This window comes from Natrix helvetica (assembly GCF_964273705.1).
Source record: "Natrix helvetica genome assembly, chromosome: 16".
In the NCBI taxonomy this organism is placed as follows: Eukaryota; Metazoa; Chordata; class Lepidosauria; order Squamata; family Natricidae; genus Natrix; species Natrix helvetica.
Window position 1 is genome coordinate 8393743 of NC_138563.1, and position 27129 is coordinate 8420871.

Genomic DNA, 27129 nt, shown 5'->3' on the forward strand with positions numbered 1-27129 from the left:
CATTGCACACACAGGCACGCCACCGCCTTGCAAAAACCGTTGTGTGTGCGTGCGCAATTGGCCCGGTTGCTTCAAAAACGGGCAAGGAATGCGGTCGGGCCAAATGAGTATGGTGGCCACTATTCACGCTTACTACTGGTACGGCGGTACCGCCCAGGACCCACCACTGCCTTGTGGGTTTCAGAAATGCAAAATTGATACTAACCCACCTGTAGGGTCCTTGGGTCCCTTAAAGGTGGCTAAGATGCTGAGCTTGTTGATCAGAAAGGTGGGCAGTTTGGTGGTTCGAATCCCTAGTGCTGTGTAATGGAGTGACTTGTCCCAGCTTCTGCCAACCTAGCAGTTCCAAAGCATGTAAGAATGCAAGTAGAAAAATAGGAACCACCTTTGGTGGGAAGGGAACAGAGTTCCATGCGTCTTCGGCGTTGAGTCATGCCGGCCACATGACCACCGAGACGTCTTCGGACAGCGCTGGCTCTTTGGCTTTGAAACAGAGATCAGCACCGCCCCCTAGAGTCGGGAGTAACTAGCTCATATATGCATGGGGAACCTTTATCTTTAGGATCCTTGGTGCTCTCTGAGCTTGGTGGGTTTTCTCGCAGGCGTTTCATTACCAAACTATGCAACATCATCATGATAGTGGTGATAGCACTGATGGCGTTACCTATTTTGGTAATGAAACGCCTGTGAGAAAACCCACCAAGCTCAGCACCAAGGACCCCTCAATTCGACCCTGAGCTACAACTACTCTATTGATCAATCCCATCTTCTTCCTTGAAATGTTTCACTTCCCTTCAGCTTCATTGGAAAGTCTTTGGGCTTCCCTGTGGCTAGGTTGAACGTGGGTTCAAAATATGGACTACAAAAAAAATATATATGGGGAAATAGAAGAGGAAAATGTGTAGAGTAAAGGGAAGAAGAAGAAAAGGCACTTTTGACTCCTTTTGGCCCAGTAGAATAAAGTAATAACACCGCCTCAACTTTTTTAGTTTCCACATAATCAGATGCACTAGCCATTTTCTATCAAGCCTATCTAATCAGCCAGACACACGATCGTGTTTCCTTTATCCCCCCCTACCACGAGCACAAAGCCCCAAAGCGGTTTCCAAATAGAACATAATTGTATTTTTTTTCCAGTCTTTGGCCAACTTCATCAGCCTCGTGCCAAGGCCAGGTGAGAACCGCTGGCCAGAGGTTTGCTCCATCAGACCGTTGTCTCGGGCCTAATGCATCCCATTTCCAGTTGTGTCTTGGTTTGGCAGCCTTGGAATTATGCCATGGGTCGCACGCAGTCCTCGGCTGCATCAGCAGAGGGTCATGTGGTCCACCAGCGGCTTGCAGAGCTGGCAGCAGTGTCAGGACAGTGAGGAGGTTGGGGAGAAAGATGGGCCAGTCCTGGAGTCTGGGGAAGGTTCAGACAAGGGGAGTCTGGGGAAGGTTCGGACAAGGGGTCTGCGTCGGAGGCAGAGAGAGGGCCAGGGCCATCTGGGAGTTATGTGCTGCCTCCGGAGAGTTGGACACCAGCAAGGCAGAGGAACAGGGGGAGCCTGTTCCCAGTGCGTACATGCACAGAGCTGCCAGAAGGCAAGAACAGTTAAGACAAAAGGGACGACTCGCGAGTAAGGCTCAGAGGTTATTGGCCCCTCCCATAGGACATAAAAGAGGAGCAAACGGACGTGAGCCTTTACAGGAAGCAACTTTGCTCGTTGTGGTCGGTTTAAACTCTGAAGCTCCGTTTTGACTCTGCTCTCTGTGGCCTTACCAAGCTAATTGCCAATTAGGTCTTTGGCAGCGTTTCAAGGGAGATAAAGGTGAGTGTTTATCAGCCTTATCCCGAAAGACTTTGGCAGACTTCTGTCGGACTCTTTACAAACTATTTGTGACTCATTAGTAAGAATTCATATTAAATCCTACTTAGTGGCGATAGAAGTGGCAAAACGGCAATATTTTTCCGCTCTTATCACGTCCGCAGATAACCGCCCAACCGCCCTGTTTAGGGTGACCCGTTCCTTACTTAACCAAGGAACTGGGGTAGACCCCTTACAGGGTAGGGCTGAAGAATTTGTTCAGTGTCTGCAGGATAAAATCGCTCAGATCCGGACAGGCTTGGACTCTGACTGGGTAGATTTGGGTGAGCCGACGGGGATGAATCTTGAGACAATCTGGGATGGGTTTGACCCTGTGACCCCCGAAGGCATGGACAGGATTATGGGGAGACTCAGTGCTGCCACTTGTGTGCTGGACCCGTGTCCCTCTTGGTTAGTTTCGGCTTCCCAGAAGGTGACACGAGGCTGGCTCCAGGCGATTACCAACGCTTCATTGAGAGAGGGGTTCTTTCCCACCGCCTTGAAGGAGGCGGTGGTGAGGCCCCTCCTCAAGAAGAAGCCTTCCCTGGACCCAGCTTCTTTAGCCAACTATCGTCCGGTCTCCAACCTTCGCTTTGTAGCAAAGGTTGTCGAGAGTGTGGTAGCACGTCAGCTTCCCCAGTACCTGGATGAAGCTGTCTACCTGGATCCGTTTCAGTCGGGTTACAGGCCCGGGTACAGCACGGAGACGGCATTGGTCGCGTTGGTCGATCTCTGGCGGGCCCGGGACAGGGCCTGTTCCTCTGTCCTGGTCCTATTAGACCTCTCGGCGGCTTTCGATACCATCGACCATGGTATCCTACTGCGACGACTCGGGGGGTTGGGAGTGGGGGGCACCGTTTTACGGTGGTTCTCCTCCTACCTGTCGGATCGGTCACAGTTTGTGTTGACTGGAGGTCAGAGATCGACCCCCAGGTGCGTCACTTGTGGGGTGCCCCAGGGGTCGGTTCTCTCACCCCTCCTGTTCAACATATACATGAAACCGCTGGGCGAGATCATCCGTGGTTTTGGGGTACAGTATCATCAATATGCTGATGATACCCAACTTTTCATCTCTACCCCAAACAACCCAAACGATGCCCTCGATGTGATGTCCCGATGCCTGGAGGCTGTGCGGATCTGGATGGGGAGGAACAGGCTCAAGCTCAATCCCTCCAAGACCGAGTGGCTGTGGTTTCCGTCATCCCGATTTGTACATCTTGTTCCATCTTTGACAATGGGGGGAGAAGTTTTAGCCCCCTCAGAGAAGGCTCGCAATCTGGGAGTCCTCCTGGATACGCGGCTTAGTTTAGAAGAACACCTGATGGCCGTGACCAGGGGGGCCTTTTACCAGGTTCGCCTGGTACGTCAGTTGCGCCCCTTCCTGGATCGGGATGCTCTGTGCACAGTCACTCATGCCCTCGTCCTTTCTCGCCTGGACTACTGCAATGCTCTCTACATGGGGCTGCCCTTGAAGAGCACCCGGAGGCTTCAGCTGGTCCAGAATGCGGCCGCGCGGGTTGTCATGGGGGTACCTAGGTGCTCCCATGTTACACCCCTTTTAGGCGGCCTGCACTGGTTGCCGGTTGTTTTCCGGGTGCGATTCAAGGTATTAATTATGACCTTTAAAGCACTCCATGGCTTAGGCCCAGGGTACCTGCGAGACCACCTACTGCCACCAGTAGCCTCCCACCGTCCAGTACGATCCCACAGAGTTGGCTCCTCAGGGTGCCGTCGGCCAGGCAGTGTCGGCTGGTGACCCCCAGGGGGAGAGCCTTCTCTGTGGGAGCGCCTTCCCTCTGGAATGAGCTGCCCCCGGAGCTTCGCATAATCCCTGACCTCCGGTCCTTCCGACGCGCCCTAAAAAGTTGGCTTTTCCAGCAAACCGGCCTGGCCTGTTAATTTTAATTTTAACTTATTTTAAATGTATTGTTTTTTTAAAAATTCACGGTTTTTTGGATATGGATTTAATCTGTTTTAACTTTTGGGATGTGTGTTTTTTAATGTTGTACGCCGCCCTGAGTCCTTTTGGAGAAGGGCGGCATATAAATCCAAATAAACTAAACCAAACCAAACCAAACCAATCATTACAGACTGAATGAACATAATTCACAGCCGTTGAATTAAAAAGGACCAAGCGTGTGCTTTTTACAGTCTCCTAGGTCAGAACAGGGGGATCGAACCAAGATCACATGAAGCGTTAATATCACTTGATAAGGCCTTGTTAGGACCCCACGTGGAATACTGCATCCAGTTTTGGTCACTATGATTGTAAAAAAGATGTTAGAAAGACAAGAGCAACAACGACGATTGGACAAATGGAGGCTGAGACATAACAATTGCTGGAATTGGGTACGTCTAATTTAATGAAAAGGAGGACTAGGGGGGGACATGATAGCAGTCTTCTGGCATTTGAGGGGCTGCCACAAAGAAGAGGGAGTCAAGCTGTTCTCCAAAGCACCTGAAGACAAGACAAGAAACAATAGGTGGAAACTAACCATGGAAACAGCCGTTTGGTGACCTCCATGACAGATAAAAAGCAGTTTTGAAAGAGGGAAGAGAGGCAGGTTTAAAGTCTTGCTCAACTGTCAAACCTAGAGGTCAGAACAGTTTCTTCTGCTGGACCTGTCCTAGTTTCCAGGAGGCCACCTTGTTGGCCGGAGCCTTCGCTTCCAAGAAAGCAACCGACGGGGTCCGTTGGCATCCGAGCGTTAAGTGGTCCCTTACAGGTTTACAGGGGTGGCTGACGCAGCTTTGGAGGGCAGGAGAAGAGGCTGGGAGACCCTGGGGTGCCCTCTTCTCTTAGGACTAGTTAAAAGACCTAGCCCCAGCACCTTGATGAGGTCTTTCCCCTTTTTTTCCTTTGAAGCCTGGGGGAGGTTGGGGACAAGAGGCAGAGAAAGCGCTTTGCCTTTGGCTGAAAGTTTTTGCCTTTCTCGGCTCTGCTGCTCCAGCAGCCAAAAGGCCCTCGTGTCCTTAAATCACCCCATCGCCCTCAAGTGCCTTGCCAGGCAATAAGGCCGATCCCTCCCAACAGAAGAGTCCTTTCTTTCTTTCTTTCTTTCTTTCTTTCTTTCTTTCTTTCTTTCTTTCTTTCTTTCTTTCTTTCTTTCTTCTTTACTTTTCTCTTATCTTTATTTTTCTCATTTTCTCTCCCTCTTTTTTCTGCCTTTCTCTTTCTTCCTTTTTTCTCCTTCTCTTTCTTCCTTTTTCTTTTTTCTGTCTTTCTCTTCCTTTCTTCCTTTCTGCCTTTCTCTTATTTCTTCCTTTCTTCCTTTTTCTTTTTTTCTGTCTTTTTCTTCTTCCTTTCTCTCTCTTTTCTTTCTTTCCATCTTTCTTTCTTTTCTTCCTTTCTCTCCTTCATTCTTCCTTTCTCTTCTTTCTTTCTCTCTCCCTCTTTCTCTCCTACTTCCTTCTCTCTCTCTCCTTCCTTTATTCTTTCTTCCTTCCTTTCTTTCTCTCTCTCTCTCTCAGGGCGACTGTTTGCACCTTTCCAATATGTGGTCCCACCTCTCCCCCTCCCCCCCAAAAGAGCCTTTGGAGAAACACACACACACACACACACACACAGAGACAGACAAACGTCCGTGCCTGGACCTCACTCTGGCCTGTCCTAAACCTGCAGCCACAAAGGCAGAATTTTGCTGTTGTTTTGCTAGTCTTTGGGGGGTGGGGGGGAAGGGGGAGGAAGAAAGAAGCCGATGGACTTTCAATGCGTTTCTTTCTTGCCTCCTGGGTTTCGGGTTGTGGCTCCTGTGACAACAGGCCCCTTTTCATTCCCTCTGGCCGGCCGGGGAGGGCAGTCTTGGCAGGCGTCCATCACCAGGGCTGGCAAGTTGGAAGGAAGGAAGGAAAAGGAAGGAAGGAAGGAAGGAGGGAGGGAGGAGACCAACCCAGACAGTCAAGGAACTTGCAGCAATCCGGAAGGCCCCGGGGCACCAATGAGAGGGAAGCGGTTTTGTTGGGGGGCTGGACGGTTCCCCCCAGTAAGCCCCCTCCTCTCCGCAGAAGGTATGGCTTGGATCTCCAAGAGTTGCTTGGTTTTATTCCACTCTTCCAAGGAGAGCTGGACTTCCTTCCTTCCTTCCTTCCTTCCTTCCTCCTTTCTTCCTTCTGCTTTTCTTTCATTCAGTCCTTCCTTCCTTACCTCCCTCCCTCCCCTCCTGTCCTCCTTCCTTCCTTCTCCTTTTTTCCATTCAGTCTTTCCTTCTGTCCTTCTCCTTTTCTTTTATTCAGTCCTTCCTTCCTTCCTCCTTCCTCCCCCTTTTCTTTCATTCAGTCTTTCCTTCCTTCCTCCCTTCTCATTTTCTTTTCTTTCATTCAGTCCTTCCTTCTTTTCTTTCATTCAGTCTTTCCTTCCTTCCTTCTCCTTTTTTTCCATTCAGTCCTTCCTTCTTTTTCCTTTTTTTCCATTCAGTCCTTCCTTCCTCCTTTCTTCCTTCTCCTTTTCTTTTATTCAGTCCTTCCTTCCTTCCTCCCTTCTCGTTTTCTTTTCTTTAATTCAGTCCTTCCTTCTTTTCTTTCCTTCAGTCTTTCCTTCCTTCCTTCTTTTTTTCCATTCAGTCCTTCCTTCTTTCCTCCTTCCTTCCTTCTCCTTTTCTTTCATTCAGTCCTTCTTTCTCCTTTTCTTTCATTCACCTTTCTTCCTCCTGCTTTTCTTTCATTCAGTCCTTCCTTCCTTCTCCTTTTTTTCATTCAGTCCTTCCTCCTTCCTTCCTTCTGCTTTTTTTTCATTCAGTCTTTCCTTCCTTCCTCCTTCCTCCCCCTTTTCTTTCATTCAGTCTTTCCTTCCTTCCTTCTTTTTCCATTCAGTCCTTCCTTCTTTCCTCCTTCCTTTCTTCTCCTTTTCTTTTCTTTCATTCGGTCCTTCTTTCTCCTTTTCTTTCATTCACCTTTCTTCCTTCTGCTTTTCTTTCATTCAGTCCTTCCTCCCTCCCTCCTTCCTTCCTTCTCCTTTTCTTTCATTCAGTCTTTACTTCCTTCCTCCTTCCTCCTTATGCTTTTCTTTCATTCAGTCCTTCCTTCCTTCTGCTTTTCATTCAGTCCTTCCTTCCTTCTTCCCTTCTCTCTTTTTAAAAAAGAGTTTCTAGCTTTCCAAGATGCTGTTCAAAGTTTTTCAGGATGGGGGGGGGGGGCGGGGGAGGCAGCGTGCTACGTTTCTCACCTTCATCGGCTGCCTTCAGGGTTGAAAGTCTGGACCTTCCCTGCAGCTGCAATTTTAGGTGTTGCAGCCAAGGGAAAAAACAACCACAAAACAAAAGAAAAGAGGCTTCCTGTTGAAAGCCTCGGAATTTTGCATCGTTTCCTTCCACAAACGCCTTATGAGTCCACCTGTAAAATAAACGTTCAGGGTTTCTTTTTAGCATTTTGGGGTAGGGAAGTGTTTGAGAAGGGAGACCCAGAGCTGGAGGCTCTGGATTGGTCCTGGCTGCAAAGTCTTTGAAGTGTTTTTATTAGTTGGAAGTGGTACCTGGTTCCATTACCTCATTTTGGGTTGTGAATGCGAACTTTTGATTTTCTTAGAGAAGTGATATTGAAAGTCGTGATTGTGATTGAAGAATGTCAAGCAATGGAGAAGGAGGGAGGGAGAGAGAGAGAAATAACAAAGAGAGAAAGAGAGGGAGAGAAAGAAGGAGAGATAAGAAAGAGAGAGGAGAGAAGGAGAGGGAGGGGGAGAGAAGGAGAATTAAGAAAGAGAAGAAGAGGGAGGGAGAAATAAGAAAAAGAGGGGAGGGAGAAATAAGAAAGAAGGAGAGAAGGAGAGGGATGGAGGGAGAGAGAAGGAGAATTAAGAAAGAGAGAAGGAGAGGGAGGGAGGGAGAAATAAGAAAGAGAGCAGGGAGGGAGAAATAAGAAAGGAGAGAGAGAGAGGGAGAGAAATAAGAAAGAGGAGAGAAGGAGAGGGAGGGAGGGAGAGAGAAGAAGAATTAAGAAAGAAGGAGAGAGGGAGGGAGAAAGAAAGAAAGAAAGAGAGGGAGGGAGAAATAAGAAAGGAGAGAGAGAGTGGGAGAGAGAAATAAGAAAGAGGAGAGAAGGAGAGGGAGGGAGATAGGGAGAGAAGGAGAATTAAGAAAGAGAAGGAGAGGGAGGGCGGGAGAAATAAGAAAGGGAGGAAGGAGAAATAAGAAGGAAGGAGAGAGAGAAATAAGAAAGAGAGGAGAGAGGGCGAGGGAGAAAGAGGGAGGAAGAAGGAGAAATAAAAAGAGAGGGAGGGAGAGAGAAAGAAGGAGAAACAAGAAAGAGAGAAGGCGGGAGGAAGAGAGACATAAGAAAGAGAGAGAGAGAATATGATTTAACTGCTTTTATTTTAGTCTAAGAGCTGTTTCTCAACCTTGGTGATTTTCAGGTGGGTGGACTTCAATTCCCAGAATTCCCCAACCGCGGCTGAGGAATTCTGGGAGTTGAAGTCCACCCATCTTAAAATCAACAAGATGGAGTTGAATTAGAGCTGAATTAGAGAAAAGACACCTGTATACTTGTGAAAGGACACAATCGGGCTTTGCAAGGTGATTCTTTAATCCCTTTTTTGTTTTGTTTTGGACAATTCTCCAATGTTTTGGATTAGCGGTCAGTTCTGGACATATCAAAGAAGCTGTCATTTTTAATTCAGTGGCAGAATTAGCTTCCTGTGGTGGAACCAAGCCAGACCACCAATGCTGAAGCTATTGTGTCCTGTCCCAGCCAAGGTGGGGACCTTCATCACCAACGACCAAGGACCACCGAGCAGCATCTCCTGAGGACAGATTATTTTGGGGATACGACGTATATATGTCTATATACCTTTAAGAAGAATCCTGCCTCTCATCTCCAGAAATGCTCACCATCAAGTTGCCTGAAATCTTCAGAATCCATCAAGTCCCTCGGGTGAGTCACTCAGAATACGGAATAACAGAGTTGGAAGGGACCTTGGAGGTCATCTAGTCTAGCCCCCTTACTCAAGCAGGAGATCCTTACGGAATGACAGAGTTGGAAGGGACCTTGGAGGTCTTCTAGTCCACCCCCCCTTACTCAGGCAGGAGATCCTTACAGAATGACAGAGTTGGAAGGGAACTTGGAGATCATCTAGTCCAGAACCCCTTGCTCAAGCAGGAGTTCCTTAGAGAATAACAGAGTTGGAAGGGACCTTGGAGGTCTTCTAGTCCATCCCCTTTGCTCAAGCAGGAGACCCTTAGAGAGTAACAGAGTTGGAAGGGACCTTGGAGGTCTTCTAGTCCAGCCCCTTTGCTCAAGCAGGAGTTCCTTAGAGAATAACAGAGTTGGAAGGGACCTTGGAGGTCTTCTAGTACAGCCCCTTTGCTCACGCAGGAGACCCTTAGAGAGTAACAGAGTTGGAAGGGACCTTGGAGGTCTTCTAGTCCAGCCCCTTTGCTCAAGCAGGAGACCCTTACAGAATAACAGAGTTGGAAGGGACCTTGGAGGTCTTCTAGTCCAGCCCCCTTGATGAAGCAGGAGAGCCTTACAGAATAACAGAGTTGGAAGGGACCTTGGAGGTCATCTAGTCCAGCCCCCTTGATCAAGCAGGAGACCCTTACAGAATAACAGAGTTGGAAGGGACCTTGGAGGTCATCTAGTCCAGCCCCCTTGATCAAGCAGGAGATCCTTACAGAATAACAGAGTTGGAAGGGACCTTGGAGGTCATCTAGTCCAGCCCCTTTGCTCAAGCAGGAGACCCTTACAGAATAACAGAGTTGGAAGGGACCTTGGAGGTCTTCTAGTCCATCCCCCTTGCTCAAGCAGGAGACCTTATTTCAGACAGGTGGCCGTCCAGTCTCTTCTTAAAAACCTCCAGTGATGGAGCACCCACAACCTCTGGTGGCAAGCTGTTCCACTGGTTAATTGTCCTCACTGTTAGGAAGTTTCTCCTTAATTTTTGGTTGGATTTCTCTTGTCCTGCCCTCATGATTCAGGAAGGAATCATAGGACTGGAAGAGATCTCAGAGGTCTTCTAGTCCAACCCCCCACTCAAGCCAGGAGACCTTAGATCTTCCCAATCAAATGGTGCTCTAATCTCCTTGAAAACCCCCAACAATGGAAGACACACAACCTCTGGAGGAAAGCTGTTCCACTGATTAATTGTTCCCACTGTCAGGAAATTCCTCCTCAGTCCTAGGTGGGATCTCTCATTAACAGATTCCAACATGTTCTTTTTGTCCTGTGCTGCGGCGGCTTTGGAGAATGTCGATCCCCTCTTCTTTGTGATGGTGTTGGATACACCCCTGGTCTTACTGTTGTCACACCCCTCTTGTACAAGCTGCTCTGACTCCCAGTTTCCTTCCAAGTTCCCATTCAGGGCAATGGAGGTCTCCTTTGAACTCCTCATGGCATGAAACCAACTACCCATGGGACTCCCAAGCCTCACCAGGGGGGACAGGCTAGGCACGCTCTGGGGAGGTCTATGATAGTTTGCTATGGCCAACTGATCATGGGATAACTCACCATAGCCAACTTGCCATGGCCAACTCATTATGGCCAACTCATGGCCAACTTGCCATGGCCAACTTGCAATGGCCAACTCATTATGGCCAACTTGCCATGGCCAACTCATTATGGCCAACTTGCCACGGTCAACTTATGGCCAACTTGCCACGGTCAACTTATGGCCAACTTGCCATGGCCAACTTATTATGGCCAACTTGCCATGGCCAACTTATTATGGCCAACTTGCCATGGTCAACTCATTATAGCCAACTCATGGCCAACTTGCCATGGCCAACTCATGGCCAACTTGCCATAGCCAACTCATTATGGCCAACTCTGATCATGGGATAACTCACCATAGCCAACTTGCCATGGCCAACTCATGGCCAACTTGCCATGGCCAACTCATTATGGCCAACTTGCCATGGCCAACTCATTATGGCCATCTTGCCATGGTCAACTTATTATGGCCATCTTGCCATGGTCAACTCATTATGGCCATCTTGCCATGGCCAACTCATTATGGCCAACTTGCCATGGTCAACTCATTATGGCCAACTTACCACGGTCAACTCATTATGGCCAACTTGCAATGGCCAACTCACTACGGGACAAGGGTTATGCTAATATCAAAGAAATGATGGCACAGAATCATTTTAAAAAAGGATGCGAGTGAACAGAATGAAATGCGAAAGACAAAAATTACAGTATTTTTTTAATTTTAAATAATTAAATTGAACTGTTCAATTGTCTCATAGTTGTCCATGGCAAGTTGATATGCATGTCATATTAATACTATGGTAATATGGTACTAAGCATGACAAAGGTCATGCTAAACAGTAGCTATGAATCACTTAGTGAAGTTCTAAGGACTTTCCTGCAGGTAGTCCTCAACTTGGAGGAGGAGGAGGAGGAGGAGGAGGAGGAGGAGGAGGAGGAGGAGGAGGAGGAGGAGGAGGAGGAGGAGGAGGAGGAGGAGGAGGAGACAACAAGTGTCTTCTCTTTGAGCAGGGCATTAAAGTAGAAGACTTCCAAGGTCCCTCACAACTTATTATTATTCAGAGGAGGAAGAGGAGGAGAAGGAGGAGAGCAGGGCCTCCTACTTGAGCAGGGGGTTGGACTAGAAGACCTCTAAGGTCCCTTCCTTCCAACTCTTCCGTTATTCTGTTAATTTTGAGGAGTGTTGAGCCTCAATGGAGACTACCACTCTCAGGGTTCCCAGAAACATGGGGATTGCAATCCCAACATTTTTTGGGATTCCTCGCTTTTTATCTTGTAGATTTTCTGGGAAGAAGGTATCATGTCGGGGTACCGACACCCCAAAAGTTCTGCGTTGGATTGCGTCCTCAGCTCCTTCCAACTGAACAACGAAACCATCAATATTTGGACTCACTTCCTTCCAACTTGGTAAGTCTGTGGATTTTAGCCACAGTTCCGGGGTTGGTTGATACCTGCTCTTCCTCTCTTCTCCTCCTCCTCCTCTCTTCTCCTCTTCCTCTCTTCTTCTTCTCTTTGTCCAATTGTACCACGGCCCTGCTGTTTGTCTCCCTGGAGGAATTACAGCTAATCCTCGACTTACAACATTCATTTAGTGCAGGGGTGGGTTCCTACCGGCTTTGGTACCAGTTTGCTTTGTGCGTGCTTTGCTCATTGCTCGCGCATGCGCAGTTCACTATTAACTGTTCTACACATGCACAAAGACCATTAAAAACTAATAAAAAGCATGCCAGCAACAGCAGCAGAGACTGGGGAACTGGTTTGGGGGTGTGGCCAGCCTGGGTCGCTGCTGCTTCTACGGCCCAGGCCAAATTACCACTACCGGTTCGTACTTACAACCATTGCACATTTTTGTGGCCCGCCAGCAGTGCTGGCAGCAGATTTGGACAGTGAGAAGGTTGAGGAGGAACACGGGCCAGTCCTGGAGTCTGGGGAAGGCTCTGAGGAGGGCTCTGCATCGATGACAGAGAGGGGGCCAGGGCCGTATGCCAGTTATCAGCTACCTTCAGAGTCAGACATCAGTGAGGCAGAGGAACAGCTGGAGCCTGTTCCCAGTGTGCGCATGCACAGAGCTGCCAGATGAAGGGAACAGCTAAGGAACAAGGGTTGACTCGGGAGTAAAGCCACAGCTGGACAGTGAATGGCCCCTCCCAGAGGAAATAAAAGAGGAGCGAAAGGGGAGTGGAGTTTGCAGGAGACCATTAGTTCAATTCATTTGGGTGAAGATCTGTTCCTGACTTCTTGCCAAGGAATTGCTGCTACAGCTTGGAGTTCGGAAGATATCGGCCTTGCAGCTCTCCAAGCCTGATAAAGGGCTGTAGTTGTGGAATCTCTCGAAAGACTCTTGGCCGGGACTTTGCTGGAGAGGAATTCCCTTTCACCTAAATAAAAGGGGTTTTATCAGGACGATAAAAAACCCCTTTTACTAAACAAATGTGAATTCCTCTCCTTCACATTCAGCAAGACCTGGCAAACAGTCTTTCAAAGGAGGATTTATGACCACAGACCTTATCTAGCTTGGAGAGCTGCCATGTCAATATTTTCCCAAATGAGGTGCTGTGCAAGGAAAGACTCTGGGCACAGAGTCTCTGAGACTCACGGACAGATCTTCACACTCCTGAAACGAACGAACGAACGAATTGTTTCCTGCAAAAGCCCCCTCCCCTTTCGCTCCTCTTTTATTCCCTATGGGAGGGGCCATTCACCGTCCACCTGCGGCTTTACTCCCAAGCCAACCCTGATTTCTTAGCTGTTCTTTTCTTCTGGAAGCTCTGCACATGCGCACACTGGGAACAGGCTCCAGCTGTTCTTCTGCCTCACTGCTCTCTAGCTCCATAGGCACCTGATCACTGCTAGACAGCCTCAGCCCCATCTCTACCTCCGACGCAGAGCCCTCGTCCGAGCCTTCCCCAGACTCCAGGACTGGCCCATGTTCCTCCCCAACCTCCTCACTGTCCGAATCGGCTGCCAGCTCCCCTGGCTGCTGGCAGGCCACAACCCTGTCAACAGGTGAAGCATTAAATATGTATTCCCTTTATTATAGCTTTCTGGTATTATGTCTAAGAAGAATATTTCTGGCTTCACATCTATATGTTGCTTTCTCATTTTTTCTAACCATGCTTGTATTTTCATCCAACATGAAAGCCCGGTGTCTGGATACATTTCCAATAAGGAGCGGCCATGTTTTTAAACGTCTTTGCTAGTGCCACCTATAAAACACATTTTATATCTTCCAGGTATTTCTTATGGCGTTTCGTGATGCTCTCTTATTGCCTGGACCTTTGGACCGACACCTACAGCTGGCCATTCCTGGCCTACATGTCTCTGGTGTGCCTCTATCCCTTTGCGTCCAGCTGTGCTCACACCTTCAGCACCATGTCCACCCATGCGCGACACATCTGCTACTTCTTGGACTACAATGCCCTCAGCCTCTATAGTTTGGGTAAGGGAGCTTGTGGTTCGAAGGTTGACCTTCTCCCTGTCTCTCCTTTCCGAGGGTTGGGGCAGAATTGGGTTGCTACCGGTTCGCAGTGGAAATTGGGACGCCGAACTGGTACGGACAGCAGGCTGGCCATGCCCTCAAACCGGCTCCTCGGTAGCCCATGCTGTTGCCGGCATGTTTTTTAGTCATTTTATAGTGTTCTGCTCGTGCGCAGAACAAATTACAGGCAACCGCGCATGCGCAAGCAACATGTGTGTGAAGTGAATCAACAGTAATGCCAGCAGTAACCCACCCCTGGGTTGGGACTACAATTCTCCAAATCCACAGCCGACCAAATGCCGAATTTGCTGGGGGCGTTCTGGAAGCTGCAGCTGAGCGGTGTGGTGGTCTAGAGGCGGAGTTCTCGTCTCACAATCAGGAGGCTGTGAGTTCGATCCTGGGTAGAGGCAGATATTTCTCTCTCTGGGCACAATGAGAATATATCTGCTGAACAACACTCCGCTCTGGCAACAGGAAGGGCATCTGGCCAGTAAACACTGAGCTCCATTCAGTTGCCCAGACTCCACCCTGCAAGGGATTATGGGGTCGTTAAAAGAGGATGATGATTCTGGAAGTTGCAACCTCAAAGGAAGGTGCCAGGTTGGGGAAGAGAATGAACCAGAGTTTCTAAATCTTACATGGACTTCAACTCCCAGAGTTCCCCAGCCGGCATGCTTTAAGTATGTGGACTTCAGCTCCCAGAATTCCCCAGCCAGCTATGTTGGCTGGGGAATTCTGGGAGTTGAAGTCCACCCATCTTTAAGGGGCCAAGCCTGGGAAACACTGCGGTGAATGAAATGTGCATTTTATCTACTCCCTCACTCCATCCTTAACTGCTCTGTTTTTGCACTGCAACCACGAAATGCAGTGCAGTCAGAAGATGGGCTTGAGAACTCTTGCCCCCCCCCCTCCCACCCCATGGGACAGGGAGTCCAATGCAAAGTATTGCGCAATCCTGAGCCTCGGCAAAGAGGCTGGATTAGAAGCCCCGCCCCTCTAACCATGTCCTTGTGTGTGTTTCAGGCTGTGCCTTTATATATGGCACCTACGCGATGCCGGATCGCTGGGTCAACAGCCTGGGACACCGCTACTTTGTCCCCATGGCTGCCATGAATTCTTTGATCTGCACCAGCCTCTCTTGCTATTCTCGGTAGGTATTTCAGAAGAACAGAGTTGGAAGGGACCTTGGAGGTCTTCTAGTCCAGCCCCCTTTACTCAAGCAGGAGACCCTCCACCATTCCAGATGGATGGCTGTCCTGTCTCTTCTTAAAAACCTCCAGTGATGGAACACCCACAAGGTCTGGTAGCAAGCTGTTCCACTGGTGAATTGTTCTCACTGTCAGGACGCTTCTTCTTCCTCCTTTTCCCCCTCCCCTCTTCTCCTCCTCCTCCTCCTCCTCCTCCCCTTCCTCTTGTTCTTCCTCCTCCCACTCCTTCTCCACCTCTTTTCTCCTCCTCCTCCTTCCCCTCCTCCTCCTCTTCTCCTCCTCCTCCTCCTCCCCTTCCTCCTGTTCTTCCTGCTTCTCCTGCTCCTTCTAATCTTTTCTCCTCCCATTCCTTCTGCTCTTCCTGATCCTCCTGTTACTTCTCCTCCTCCTCTTCTTCCTCTCCTCCTCCTCCTCCTCCTTCCCCTCCTCCTGTTCTTCCTGCTCCTTCTGTTACTTCCCCTCCTCCTCTTCTTCCTCTCCTCCTCCTTCCCCTCCTCCTGTTCTTCCTGCTCCTTCTGTTACTTCCCCTCCTCCTCTTCTTCCTCTCCTCCTCCTGTTCTTTCTCCCTCCTGTTACTTTTCCACCTCCTCATCTTCTTCCTCTTCTTCTCCTCCTCCTTCCCCTCCTTCTGCTCTTCCTGCTCATCTTGTTACTTCTCCTCCTCTTCTTCCTTCTTCTCCTCCCCACTCTTCCTCTTCCTGCTCCTCCTGCTACTTTTCCTTCTCCTCCTTCCTCTTCTTCTCCTCTTCCTTCCCCTCCTCCTGTTCTTCCTCCTCCCACTCCTTCTCCACCTCTTTTCTCCTCTTCCTCCTTCCCCTCCTCCTCCTCTTCTCCTCCTCCTCCTCCCCTTCCTCCTGTTCTTCCTGCTTCTCCTGCTCCTTCTAATCTTTTCTCCTCCCATTCCTTCTGCTCTTCCTGATCTCCTGTTACTTCTCCTCCTCCTCCTCTTCTTCCTCTCCTCCTCCTTCCCCTCCTCCTGTTCTTCCTGCTCCTCCTGTTACTTCTCCTCCTCCTCATCTTCTTCCTCTTCTTCTCCTGCTCCTTCCCCTCCTTCTGCTCTTCCTGCTCATCCTGTTACTTCTCCTCTTCTTCCTTCTTCTCCTCCCCACTCCTCCTCTTCTTCCTCTTCCTCCTGTTACTTTTCCTCCTCCTCATCTTCTTTCTTTTCTTCTCCTCTTCCTTCCCCTCCTCCTGTTCTTCCTGCTCCCACTCCTTCTCTTCCTCTTTTCTTCTCCTCCTCCATCCCCTCCTCCTGCTCTTCCGCCTTCTCCCTCTCCCCTCTTCTTCTTGTCCTCCTCCTCCCCTCCCTCCTGTTCTTCCTGCTCCTCCTGCTCCTTATCCTCTTTTCCCCCCTCCTCCTTCCCCTCCTCCTGTTCTTCCTCCTCCCCTCTTCTTTTGTCCTCCTCCTCCTCCTCCTCCCCTCCCTCCTGTTCTTCCTGCTCCTTCTACTCTTTTCTTCTCCTCCTTCCTCTCCTCCTGCTACTTCTTCTTCCTCTTCTCTTCCTCCTCCTGCTCTTCTCCCCCCTCCTCTTCCTCCTCCTCCTTCTCCTCCCACTCTAGGTTCCTGGAGCTGGAGTGGCCCCGCTGGAGCAAGGCTGCACGGATGGCCGCTTTCGTCTACCCATTCTTCTTTGACAACATCCCACTCTTCTTCAGGGTAAGGCCCAGAGGGAGGGAAGGACTGTGCCCCCCCTCCACACCCACATAAGGAGAGGAGCCTTTCCCCCGGAAGGCAGCCTGCAAGGGGAGCTGACCTTGGCAGAGGGGAAGAGATGCTTCCTGGGGAATGGCTAGATAAGAGGACGCCCAGCCCTCAGCTGCACGATGGGTGGAGAAAAGGGCTCCTCCCGTTATTATAAGGCTATCACGGAGATTTGCACAGGTAGTCCTCAACTTACAACCACAATCGAGCCCCGAAATTCTGTGGTTAAGCAAGACCTTTGTTAAATGATTTTTGACCCGCGTTTCGAGCTGTTTTGCATTTGTTAAGCGAATCATTGCAGGTGTTTAAGTTAGCAGTGTAGTTATTATCTGGCTTCCCCATTGACTATGCTTGTGAGAAGGTCGCAAAAGGGGGAATCACATGATTTTGGGAGACTGCAACCGTCATAAATATGAAACAGTTGCCCAAGTGTCCAAATTTTATTATAGTATTATAGAATTCTTTATTGACCAAGTGTGATTGGACACACAAGGAATTTGTCTTTGGTGCATGTAGAGTAGAGTAGAGTAGAATAGAATTCAGAATAGAATAGAATAGAATAGAATTCAGAATAGAATAGAATTCAGAATAGAATAGAATTCAGAATAGAATAGAATAGAATAGAATAGAATGGAATGGAATGGAATGGAATGGAATGGAATGGAATGGAATGGAATAGAATAGAATGGAACAGGAACAGAACAGAATTCAGAATAGAATAGAATAGAATAGAATTCAGAATAGAACAGAACAGAATTCAGAATAGAATAGAATAGAATAGAATTCAGAATAGAATAGAATAGAATTCAGAATAGAATAGAATAGAATAGAATTCAGAATAGAATAGAATTCAGAATAGAATAGAATTCAGAATAGAATAGAATAGAATTCAGAATAGAATAGAATTCAGAATAGAATAGAATTCAGAATAGAATAGAATTCAGAATAGAATTCAGAATAGAATAGAATAGAATAGAATTCAGAATAGAATAGAATAGAATAGAATTCAGAATAGAATAGAATAGAATTCAGAATAGAATAGAATAGAATAGAATTCAGAATAGAATAGAATTCAGAATAGAATAGAATTCAGAATAGAATAGAATAGAATTCAGAATAGAATAGAATTCAGAATAGAATAGAATTCAGAATAGAATAGAATTCAGAATAGAATTCAGAATAGAATAGAATAGAATAGAATTCAGAATAGAATAGAATAGAATAGAATTCAGAATAGAATAGAATAGAATTCAGAATAGAATAGAATAGAATAGAATAGAATTCAGAATAGAATAGAATAGAATAGAATTCAGAATAGAATAGAATGGAATAGAATTCAGAATAGAATAGAATTCAGAATAGAATAGAATTCAGAATAGAATAGAATTCAGAATAGAATAGAATGGAATAGAATTCAGAATAGAATAGAATTCAGAATAGAATAGAATTCAGAATAGAATAGAATGGAATAGAATTCAGAATAGAATAGAATTCAGAATAGAATAGAATTCAGAATAGAATAGAATAGAATAGAATTCAGAATAGAATAGAATTCAGAATAGAATAGAATTCAGAATAGAATAGAATTCAGAATAGAATAGAATAGAATAGAATTCAGAATAGAATAGAATGGAATAGAATTCAGAATAGAATAGAATTCAGAATAGAATAGAATTCAGAATAGAATAGAATTCAGAATAGAATAGAATGGAATAGAATTCAGAATAGAATAGAATTCAGAATAGAATAGAATTCAGAATAGAATAGAATTCAGAATAGAATAGAATAGAATAGAATTCAGAATAGAATAGAATTCAGAATAGAATAGAATTCAGAATAGAATAGAATTCAGAATAGAATAGAATAGAATAGAATTCAGAATAGAATAGAATAGAATTCAGAATAGAATAGAATAGAATAGAATAGAATTCAGAATAGAATAGAATAGAATTCAGAAGAGAATAGAATAGAATAGAATTCAGAATAGAATAGAATTCAGAATAGAATAGAATTCAGAATAGAATAGAATGGAATAGAATTCAGAATAGAATAGAATTCAGAATAGAATAGAATTCAGAATAGAATAGAATGGAATAGAATTCAGAATAGAATAGAATTCAGAATAGAATAGAATTCAGAATAGAATAGAATAGAATAGAATTCAGAATAGAATAGAATTCAGAATAGAATAGAATTCAGAATAGAATAGAATTCAGAATAGAATTCAGAATAGAATAGAATAGAATAGAATTCAGAATAGAATAGAATAGAATAGAATTCAGAATAGAATAGAATAGAATTCAGAATAGAATAGAATAGAATAGAATTCAGAATAGAATAGAATAGAATTCAGAATAGAATAGAATAGAATAGAATTCAGAATAGAATAGAATTCAGAATAGAATAGAATTCAGAATAGAATAGAATGGAATAGAATTCAGAATAGAATAGAATTCAGAATAGAATAGAATTCAGAATAGAATAGAATTCAGAATAGAATAGAATAGAATAGAATTCAGAATAGAATAGAATTCAGAATAGAATAGAATTCAGAATAGAATAGAATTCAGAATAGAATAGAATAGAATAGAATTCAGAATAGAATAGAATAGAATTCAGAATAGAATAGAATAGAATAGAATTCAGAATAGAATAGAATAGAATTCAGAAGAGAATAGAATAGAATAGAATTCAGAATAGAATAGAATTCAGAATAGAATAGAATTCAGAATAGAATAGAATGGAATAGAATTCAGAATAGAATAGAATTCAGAATAGAATAGAATTCAGAATAGAATAGAATTCAGAATAGAATAGAATGGAATAGAATTCAGAATAGAATAGAATTCAGAATAGAATAGAATTCAGAATAGAATAGAATAGAATAGAATTCAGAATAGAATAGAATTCAGAATAGAATAGAATTCAGAATAGAATAGAATTCAGAATAGAATTCAGAATAGAATAGAATAGAATAGAATTCAGAATAGAATAGAATAGAATAGAATTCAGAATAGAATAGAATAGAATTCAGAATAGAATAGAATAGAATAGAATAGAATTCAGAATAGAATAGAATAGAATTCAGAATAGAATAGAATAGAATAGAATTCAGAATAGAATAGAATAGAATTCAGAATAGAATAGAATAGAATAGAATTCAGAATATAATAGAATTCAGAATAGAATAGAATAGAATAGAATTCAGAATAGAATAGAATAGAATTCAGAATAGAATAGAATAGAATTCTTTATTGGACGCACAAGGAATTTGTCTTTGGTGCATACAAAATAGAATAGGAATAGGAATAGGGATAGGGATATCCCAGAACAGAACAGAACAGAACAGAAAAGAAACGAATTCTTTATTGGCCACATGTGATTGGACAAACAAGGAATGTGTCATTGGTACATACAGAATAGAATAGAATAGAATTCAGTATAGAATAGAATAAGGAATAGAATAGAATAGCAGAATAGAATGGGATAGGATAGGATAGGATAGAATAGAATAAGGAATAGAATAAGGAATAGAATAGAATAGAATAGCATAGAATAGAATCCTTGCTTGGCCAAGTGTGATTGGACACACAAGGAAGTTGTCTTTGGTGCAGATGCTCTTAGCGTACATAAAGAAAAATAGAATACATTCATCAAGAATCAAAAGATACAACACTTAGTGAGAGTCAAGGTTACTAATAAGCTATCAAATCGTACTAGGAAACAATAAAAACAATATAAATTGAAAGATACAAGCAACATGGTTATAGTCATAAGTGGGGAGTGATAGGTACTAGGAAGGAAGAGAAGAAGAATAGTAATACAGTCTTAGTAAATTGTTTGACGGTGTTGTGGGAATTAGTTGTTAAGCAGAGTGATGGCATCCGGGAAAAAACCGTCCTTGTGTCTAGTTGTTGTGGTGTGCAGAGCCCTGTAGCTGTTCATCAAAGAAGAAACATTGCTTGATGCTTAAGTAGTTGGTCTCTTGAGTATGAAATCCGTAGTGAATCACAGAGAATGATATAAAAAAAAGAGAAACTATTAGAGAGCATTTTGCCAAGGCTGCCGTCTGCTCCGCCATCTTGGCCACCATCTTGATCAGATAATCATGCGGATGCTACACAGGTTGTACGGTGACAAAAGTCACTTTTTTCAGGGCTGTTGTAACTTTAAACAGTTCACTAAACGAACTGTTTTAAGTCGGGGACAGCCTGTAATTTGGGTCTTGTCCAGGCAGAGCTCCATTCTAATTTTCAAATTAGGAGGAAATATTGATGCGGTTCTGGACAATAAATACCATTTTATTTATTTAAATAATATTTAAAGGGGAGTCCAGAAATACTGTTCTGAGCGAGGCTTCCCGAGAGCCTGAAGCCAACTCCTGGTCCCGATAAAAACCTCTTTTATTAATTGATTGTGAATTCTGCTCCTTCACCTCCAGCAAAGTTTTTCAAGGGAGGATTTACAGTCACAGACCTTCTCTGGCTTGGAGAGCTGCCAGGCCGATCTCTGCAGAACTTGGCCAGGAGTCTCGGAGAGTCACGAACCAATTAAGCGAACGAATGGTCTCCTGCAAGCTCCACTCCCCCTTCGCTCCTCTTCTATTTCCTCTGGGAGGGGCCATTCATCGTCCACCTGTGGCTTTACTCCCAAGTCTCCCCCGGTTCTTTACCTCTTCCCTTCGTGTCTGGCCACTCTGCACATGCGCACACTGGGAACAGGCTCCAGCTGTTCTTCTGCCCCACTGATGTCTGACTCTGAAGGCAGCTGATAACTGTCAGACGGCCCTGGCCCCCTCTCTGCCTCCGACACAGAGCCCTCCTCAGAGCCTTCCATAGACTCCAGGACTGGCCCAGGTTCCTCCCCAACCCTCCTCACTGTCCGAATCTGCTGCCAGCTCCACTGGCCACTGGAGGGCCACAACAAATACGTAATCGCTCTTTCTGTAAAGAGTTTTGGCAATTGAGAATAAATTTACATCAATTGAAAGCGACAACGCGATTCCTATCTTGTCACGAGCATTCCTGTGCTCGTCTCATCATCCACGGTCTGGGCGGCTGGGGAAGATGGGCCCTGCGGTACCCTGATTCCTCTTTCAAGGGCCAACTCAAGGGGGGGGTCTCCTTTCCTTTCAGCTTTTGTTCTGTTTCGGCGACGATTGTACGTGGAACGACTCTGTGGCCAGCTATTTCTACCACCTTTTCTTTGCTCTGCTTACCGGCTTCCTGTTCGCGTCGCATCTGCCGGAACGCCTGGCCCCCGGTCGCTTTGATTTCATTGGTAAGCGAGGACGTGCGTTTATAAAGAATATCCAAAGCCAGAAAATGGCTGGGTTTGTGTGGTTGCTACCCCACTTATATTATTTTTTACAAATCAGCTAGTCCTCGACTTACGACCACAATGGATTCCAACATTTACTGTTGCTAAGCGAGACAGTTGTGAACTGAGTTTGGCCCTACTTGACAACTTTTCTTGCCACAGCTGTCAAGGGAATCGGTGCGGTTGTTAAGTTAGTCACAAGGTTGTTAAGTGAACCGGGCTTCCTCAGAAGGTCGCAAAAGGGGATTGTGTGACCCCGGGATACTGCGACCGTCATAAATATGAATCCGTTGCCAAGCATCCGAATTTTGACCAAGTGACCATCAGGATGCTACAACAAAGTGTGAGAAATGGTCATAAGTCTCTTTTTTTCCCCAGATCCGTTGTAACTTTGGATGGTCACTAAATGAGCTGTTGTAAGTCGAGGATTACCTGTAACTCAACCATGTCAAACCAACGGGACTAGAACTCACCATAACCTGGGGATCGGCCCAGACTCCACAAACCTGGCTTTTAGTCCTAAAATGGACTAGAACTCACCATCTCCTGGTGATCGGCCCAAGGGAATTCTGGGAGTTGAAGTCCACAAGCCTTAAAGTTCCATGGTTGGACTCCCTTGGTATAAGGCCGTGATTCATCTCCACCCCCTGCCTTTGATCCCCAGAGCTTGGCTGGGGCTTTGCTAGCAGCGATGGCTCTTCCATCCCAAGGACCGGCCCATAGATTTCCACTGCTCTCCTCTCCTCTGCCTTGTGTGCATACAGGCATCAGGCACTGGACCCAGCTGTTCCTCCTTTTCCTCATCAGCCACCTGCAGACCTGGGGGCTGTTGACTCTCCAGCTGAGGATGGCCGGCCGGCCCGGATTCCGCCTCTGTCCCTGACTCCCACGCCTCCTCCTCCGATTTGGCTGCTGGAGGGGCTGGTGGCCAATAGGTCCCTTCCAACTCTGCTATTATTTTTGGTCACTCCTCTCCGTGTCCTTTTCTCATTCTTCATCCCTGGAGGCTTTGAAGAAGAGACTGGACTGCCCTCTGTCAGAAATGGTGTAGTGCCTCCTGCTTGGGGGTGGGGTTGGGGGTTGGGCTAGATGACCTCTAAGGTCCCTTCCAACTCTATTATTCTGTTATTCTCCCCTCTCCCCTATCTGTAGGCCACAGCCACCAGCTGTTCCACATCTGTGCCGTGGTAGGCACCCATTTCCAGTTGGAAGCCATCCTGGGCGACATGAACTCTCGGCGGACATGGCTCAGCGCCCACACCCCGCCGGGCATGTTCACCCATACCTTCGCCATTCTGGGTGCCACCATGCTGGGCAACCTCGCCCTGTTTGCCGCCTTCGCCATGGCCCTCTTCCGCTTGCCGGCTTCCATCCGGATCCTGCAGGGCGGCCTCCCCGAGTCGGAGGGCGCCAAGGAGAAGTAGATGCCAGGGGGCAGCGCAGAGGCTCTTCTGGACTGGCGGGCACTGCCAGCTCACCGGTGATGCCTTCATACCTCAAGATCGCCTGGGCGTGGCGGAAAATGGAACCTGGGAGAGGAAGGGGCTTCCCTTTGGGCCCTTACTCCAATCCTGAGCACCTTAACCACGTGGTTAGCTTGATTTCTCTCCGTGCCAATGTCCTGGGTGCAAGTTTAGGCAGTTCTCCCTGTACGGGTAGCCTCGACTTACAACAGGTTCATTGAGTGACCGTTTTAAGCTACGACGACCCTGGAGAAAAAGGGCTGTTTTTCATACTTGCAACCATCCTGGCATCGACCATTTCTCACACTTCGTTGTAGCATCCTGATGGTCATTTTAATTCGGACGCTTGGCCACTGACTCGTATTTATGACGGTCGAAGTGTCCTGCGATTTTTCCTCTGGCGACCTTAACAACTGTGTCACCAACTGAATGACTGCGAGGATTTGCTTAACAACGGCGGCAGGAAAGATCGTGAAACGGGATGAATCTCCCTTAATACATGTCTCACTTAGCGACTAAAATGTTGGGCTGGACACAGGATAAAAACCCAAGTGTTTGGCAGCCAGCTTTTTAAGAGGTCACGTGTTCACCATCTGTGACCTTGGCAGCTGCTTCCCAACAAGAAAACTCAATGGGGCAAGGCAGATTTGCTTAAACGACTGCAGAATTCATCCAAACAGTGACTTGCTTAACAACCATGGGCAAAAAAAGGTGTAAATTGAGGCACGATTCACTTAAACCAGGGGTGTCCAAACTTGGCAACTTTAAGACTTGTGGACTTCAACTCCCAGAATTCTGGGAGTTGAAGTCCACAAGTCTTAAAGTTGCCAACTTTGAACACCCCTGACTTAAACAAACCCCCTTTTTGGGGAATGGAAATCCTGGTTCCCAATTGTGATTGTAAGTCGAGGACTACCTGTGTAAGACTTAAAACCTCCGCATTTGACAGCCATAAGGGACGCGGTGGCTCAGTGGCTAAGATGCTGAGCTTGTTGATAAGAAAGGTTGGGGGTTCGAATCCCCAGCGCCGCGTAATGGAGTGAGCTCCCGTTGCTTGTCCCAGCTTCTGCCAACCTAGCAGTTCGAAAGCAGGTAAAAAATGCAAGTAGAAAAATAGGAACCACCTTTGGTGGGAAGGGAACAGCGTTCCGTGCGCCTTCGGCGTTGAGTCATGCCGGCCACAGGACCACGGAGACGTCTTGGGACAGCGCTGGCTCTCCGGCTTTGAAACGGAGATGAGCAGCGCCCCCTAGAGTCGGAAGCCACCTTGCAAAGAAACGAAATAGTTTAGGCAGCCAACAGAGCTGGAAGCTGCCCCAACAGATGGACCAAGGATGTAGCAAATACAGCTGGAGGGTCGAGGCAGGTTGTAGAGAGAGATGGAGGGAAAAGGCATCTCCAGGTGGTCTTCACTTCGATCTTCGGAGCAAGCGAGCCACCAATGTTCAGAGGAGATGATGAAGTGGAGGTTTGAAGGCCAGTCTAGAGAAAAGAAGGACGAGGGGGGACTTAATAGCAGCCTTCCAGTATTGGAGGGGCTGCCCCAAAGAGGAGGGGCCCCACTTATATAGCATTACAGTTAGTCCTTGACTTACAAAACTTCATTTAGAAACCGTTTGACCTGCCCAACAGCCGTCATAATAAGTACAGTGGCCTGAATAATAAAAATGATGGCCTGTCCTCACACTTATGACTGTCGCAGCATCCCTAGGGAGATGTGGGTCACCCTCTGGGACTTTCCCAGCCAGCTTTTGACAAGCAAAGTCGATGGAAGAAGCCGGATTTGCTTAACGGCTGTGCGATTCACTTAACAACGGCCGTGATTCTGCTTAACAACTGTGGCCGAAATGGTCCTGAAATCCAACGTGGCTCACTGAACGACCTCGCTTAGAAATGGAAATTCTCACACACAAGGAGACCCATTGCGGTCGTAAATCGAGGACTACCTGTTGCGAGATCATTGGCCAAAAAGGAAGCGGTAGGTGTGGCTTAGCCAATGCGGCCAATCGGCGTTGGAAAGGAGGATATAGTGCTGGGCAGTGAGTTCTGTAATGGAGAGGCTTCCCTTTTTCAGGCGCTCTTTCTCTCCAACTCTGTTGCTTGGAGGTGGGGTCCCCAACCTTTCGGACCTCAGGGATCACTAAATTTATAATTTTAAATCCCGCGGGCCACTAATAGGATCTTCCTAATTCCTGGCTGGGTGGGCGTGGCTAGGTGGTCACGTGACTGGGTGGGCGGGGCGAAATTGGTGTCACTCACATCGAGGGGCGCCACGCCGGCTTCTACTCACCCCTCCCCTCCCAGCCACTCCTCGCCTGAGCCCATCCGGGCTCCTTAGGGCCCCAACAGGAAGGAGTTGCTGGAATTGGATCTGACCAAGAAGGAGGCTCAGCAAAAGCACCTCACTGAGGACTAGGAGCATGGGCTTTCCAAGCAGAGGGAAGACCTGTGGGAGTTGCAAGGCCAGGGACCGGCGCCTGGAGGCTCAGTGGGCTGAGATGGTCAGCCAGTTCCAGGCCATGATGCAGCCCCACTGGAACGAGGCCCTCCGGCTCTTCACCACCAGCGGCGCTTCCCTCCAGCCTTCGCCCAAAGCCCCCCACCAGGAGGCTGAAGCAGACCCCAAGTCGGGATTTCTGCCCCCCTCCGACCCTCCCCCAAAGACCCCGAAGGAGGAGACTGCAGCAACACAAGCGTTCATTGCACGTATCCCTCCCAGGGGCCGTAGTTTGAGGATCCCTGATTTAGTGCAATATAAAAAATGCAAATAATTTTTCTGCAGACCACCAAAATTTTCTCGCAGACCACCAAGTTGGTGACCGGTTGTCTTGGAGGACCCAGCTCAAAAACTTAGGATAAGCAACGGGGTTGACTGTTCCCATCACACAGGCGTCTAACTAAGTTTGGTTATCCCCGTATATATGGATCTGTCCTGAGAATTTTATCAATGGACTTGATCAATCCTTCGCACAATAACTTTTAATTAACTCCCTGTCCTTTAGCTGTTGTGAGGCAGCCCCAATGTATTTTGAACAGTTATATCAATTCCTGTTTGGACAGCTCGTGCTTGCTGCTAAAAATAAATAAAACTCATCAAGTAAAACCCAAAAATAAATTAATGAAACCATGCTGAGAAACTACATCCTTTGCTGTCTTAACAAAATTAAGAGGTGGTTTATTTTTGTAAAAGGAGGATAAGACTGATGTTTGAAATGAAACAAACTTGCTTCAAAGCTAGAAAGATGGGGAAAAAATAAAATTTGAAACCAGTTAATATATTTTTTTCAATGCTTGTTTGTTTGGAAAGTCCCTAATGAACTCTAAGTAGAACATAAAAAGGGACCTCGGAGGTCCTCTAGTCCAACCCTCTGTTCGAGGCCTCAAGGAGATTAAATTATATAATTCTGTAAGTACATAAGTAGTTGGGAATACAATTTTGCGAGTTTTCACTGACGTGGTAGTTCAGTCAACCCACATTTTTGCCAACTTCTTTTCTCCGTGTCTCAAAAAGCTTCCCATAGTAACTAAACATGTAACCAGTGGTGAATTGAAAAAGTTTAGCAACCGGTTCTCTGCCCAGTTGCTGGATGGGTTTGATTGCTTCTATTAACTGGATTTTATTGCTGGGTCGCTTCTGACCTATAACTTCTTCATTGAATACAGATATATGAACAAACTTTGTTGCATTACATTCTTG

At 46.5% G+C, this 27129-nt stretch overlaps 2 protein-coding genes across 4 annotated transcripts in view; both read left to right on the forward strand.

Moving 5' to 3' along the window:
* The window catches only part of TMEM79 (transmembrane protein 79), an 89213-nt gene that overhangs the window by 17986 nt on the left and 44098 nt on the right, over positions 1-27129 (forward strand). The gene's annotated exons all lie outside the window — the stretch shown is intronic.
* On the forward strand, positions 5758-25790 carry PAQR6 (progestin and adipoQ receptor family member 6). Of its 3 annotated transcripts, none has more exons than XM_081968609.1 (8): positions 5758-5855; positions 8455-8708; positions 11542-11669; positions 13496-13701; positions 14764-14890; positions 16509-16605; positions 21786-21930; positions 23122-25790. In XM_081968609.1, the coding sequence occupies exons 2-8, from the start codon at positions 8658-8660 to the stop codon at positions 23391-23393; spliced, it is 1026 nt and encodes a 341-aa protein (XP_081824735.1). In that variant the 5' UTR covers positions 5758-5855; positions 8455-8657; the 3' UTR covers positions 23394-25790. The 3 variants fall into 3 exon arrangements, with proteins under 3 accessions (XP_081824735.1, XP_081824736.1, XP_081824737.1); XM_081968610.1 differs by having other exon boundaries at positions 5776-5855; positions 8526-8708; XM_081968611.1 differs by lacking the exons at positions 5758-5855; positions 11542-11669 and having other exon boundaries at positions 8683-8708.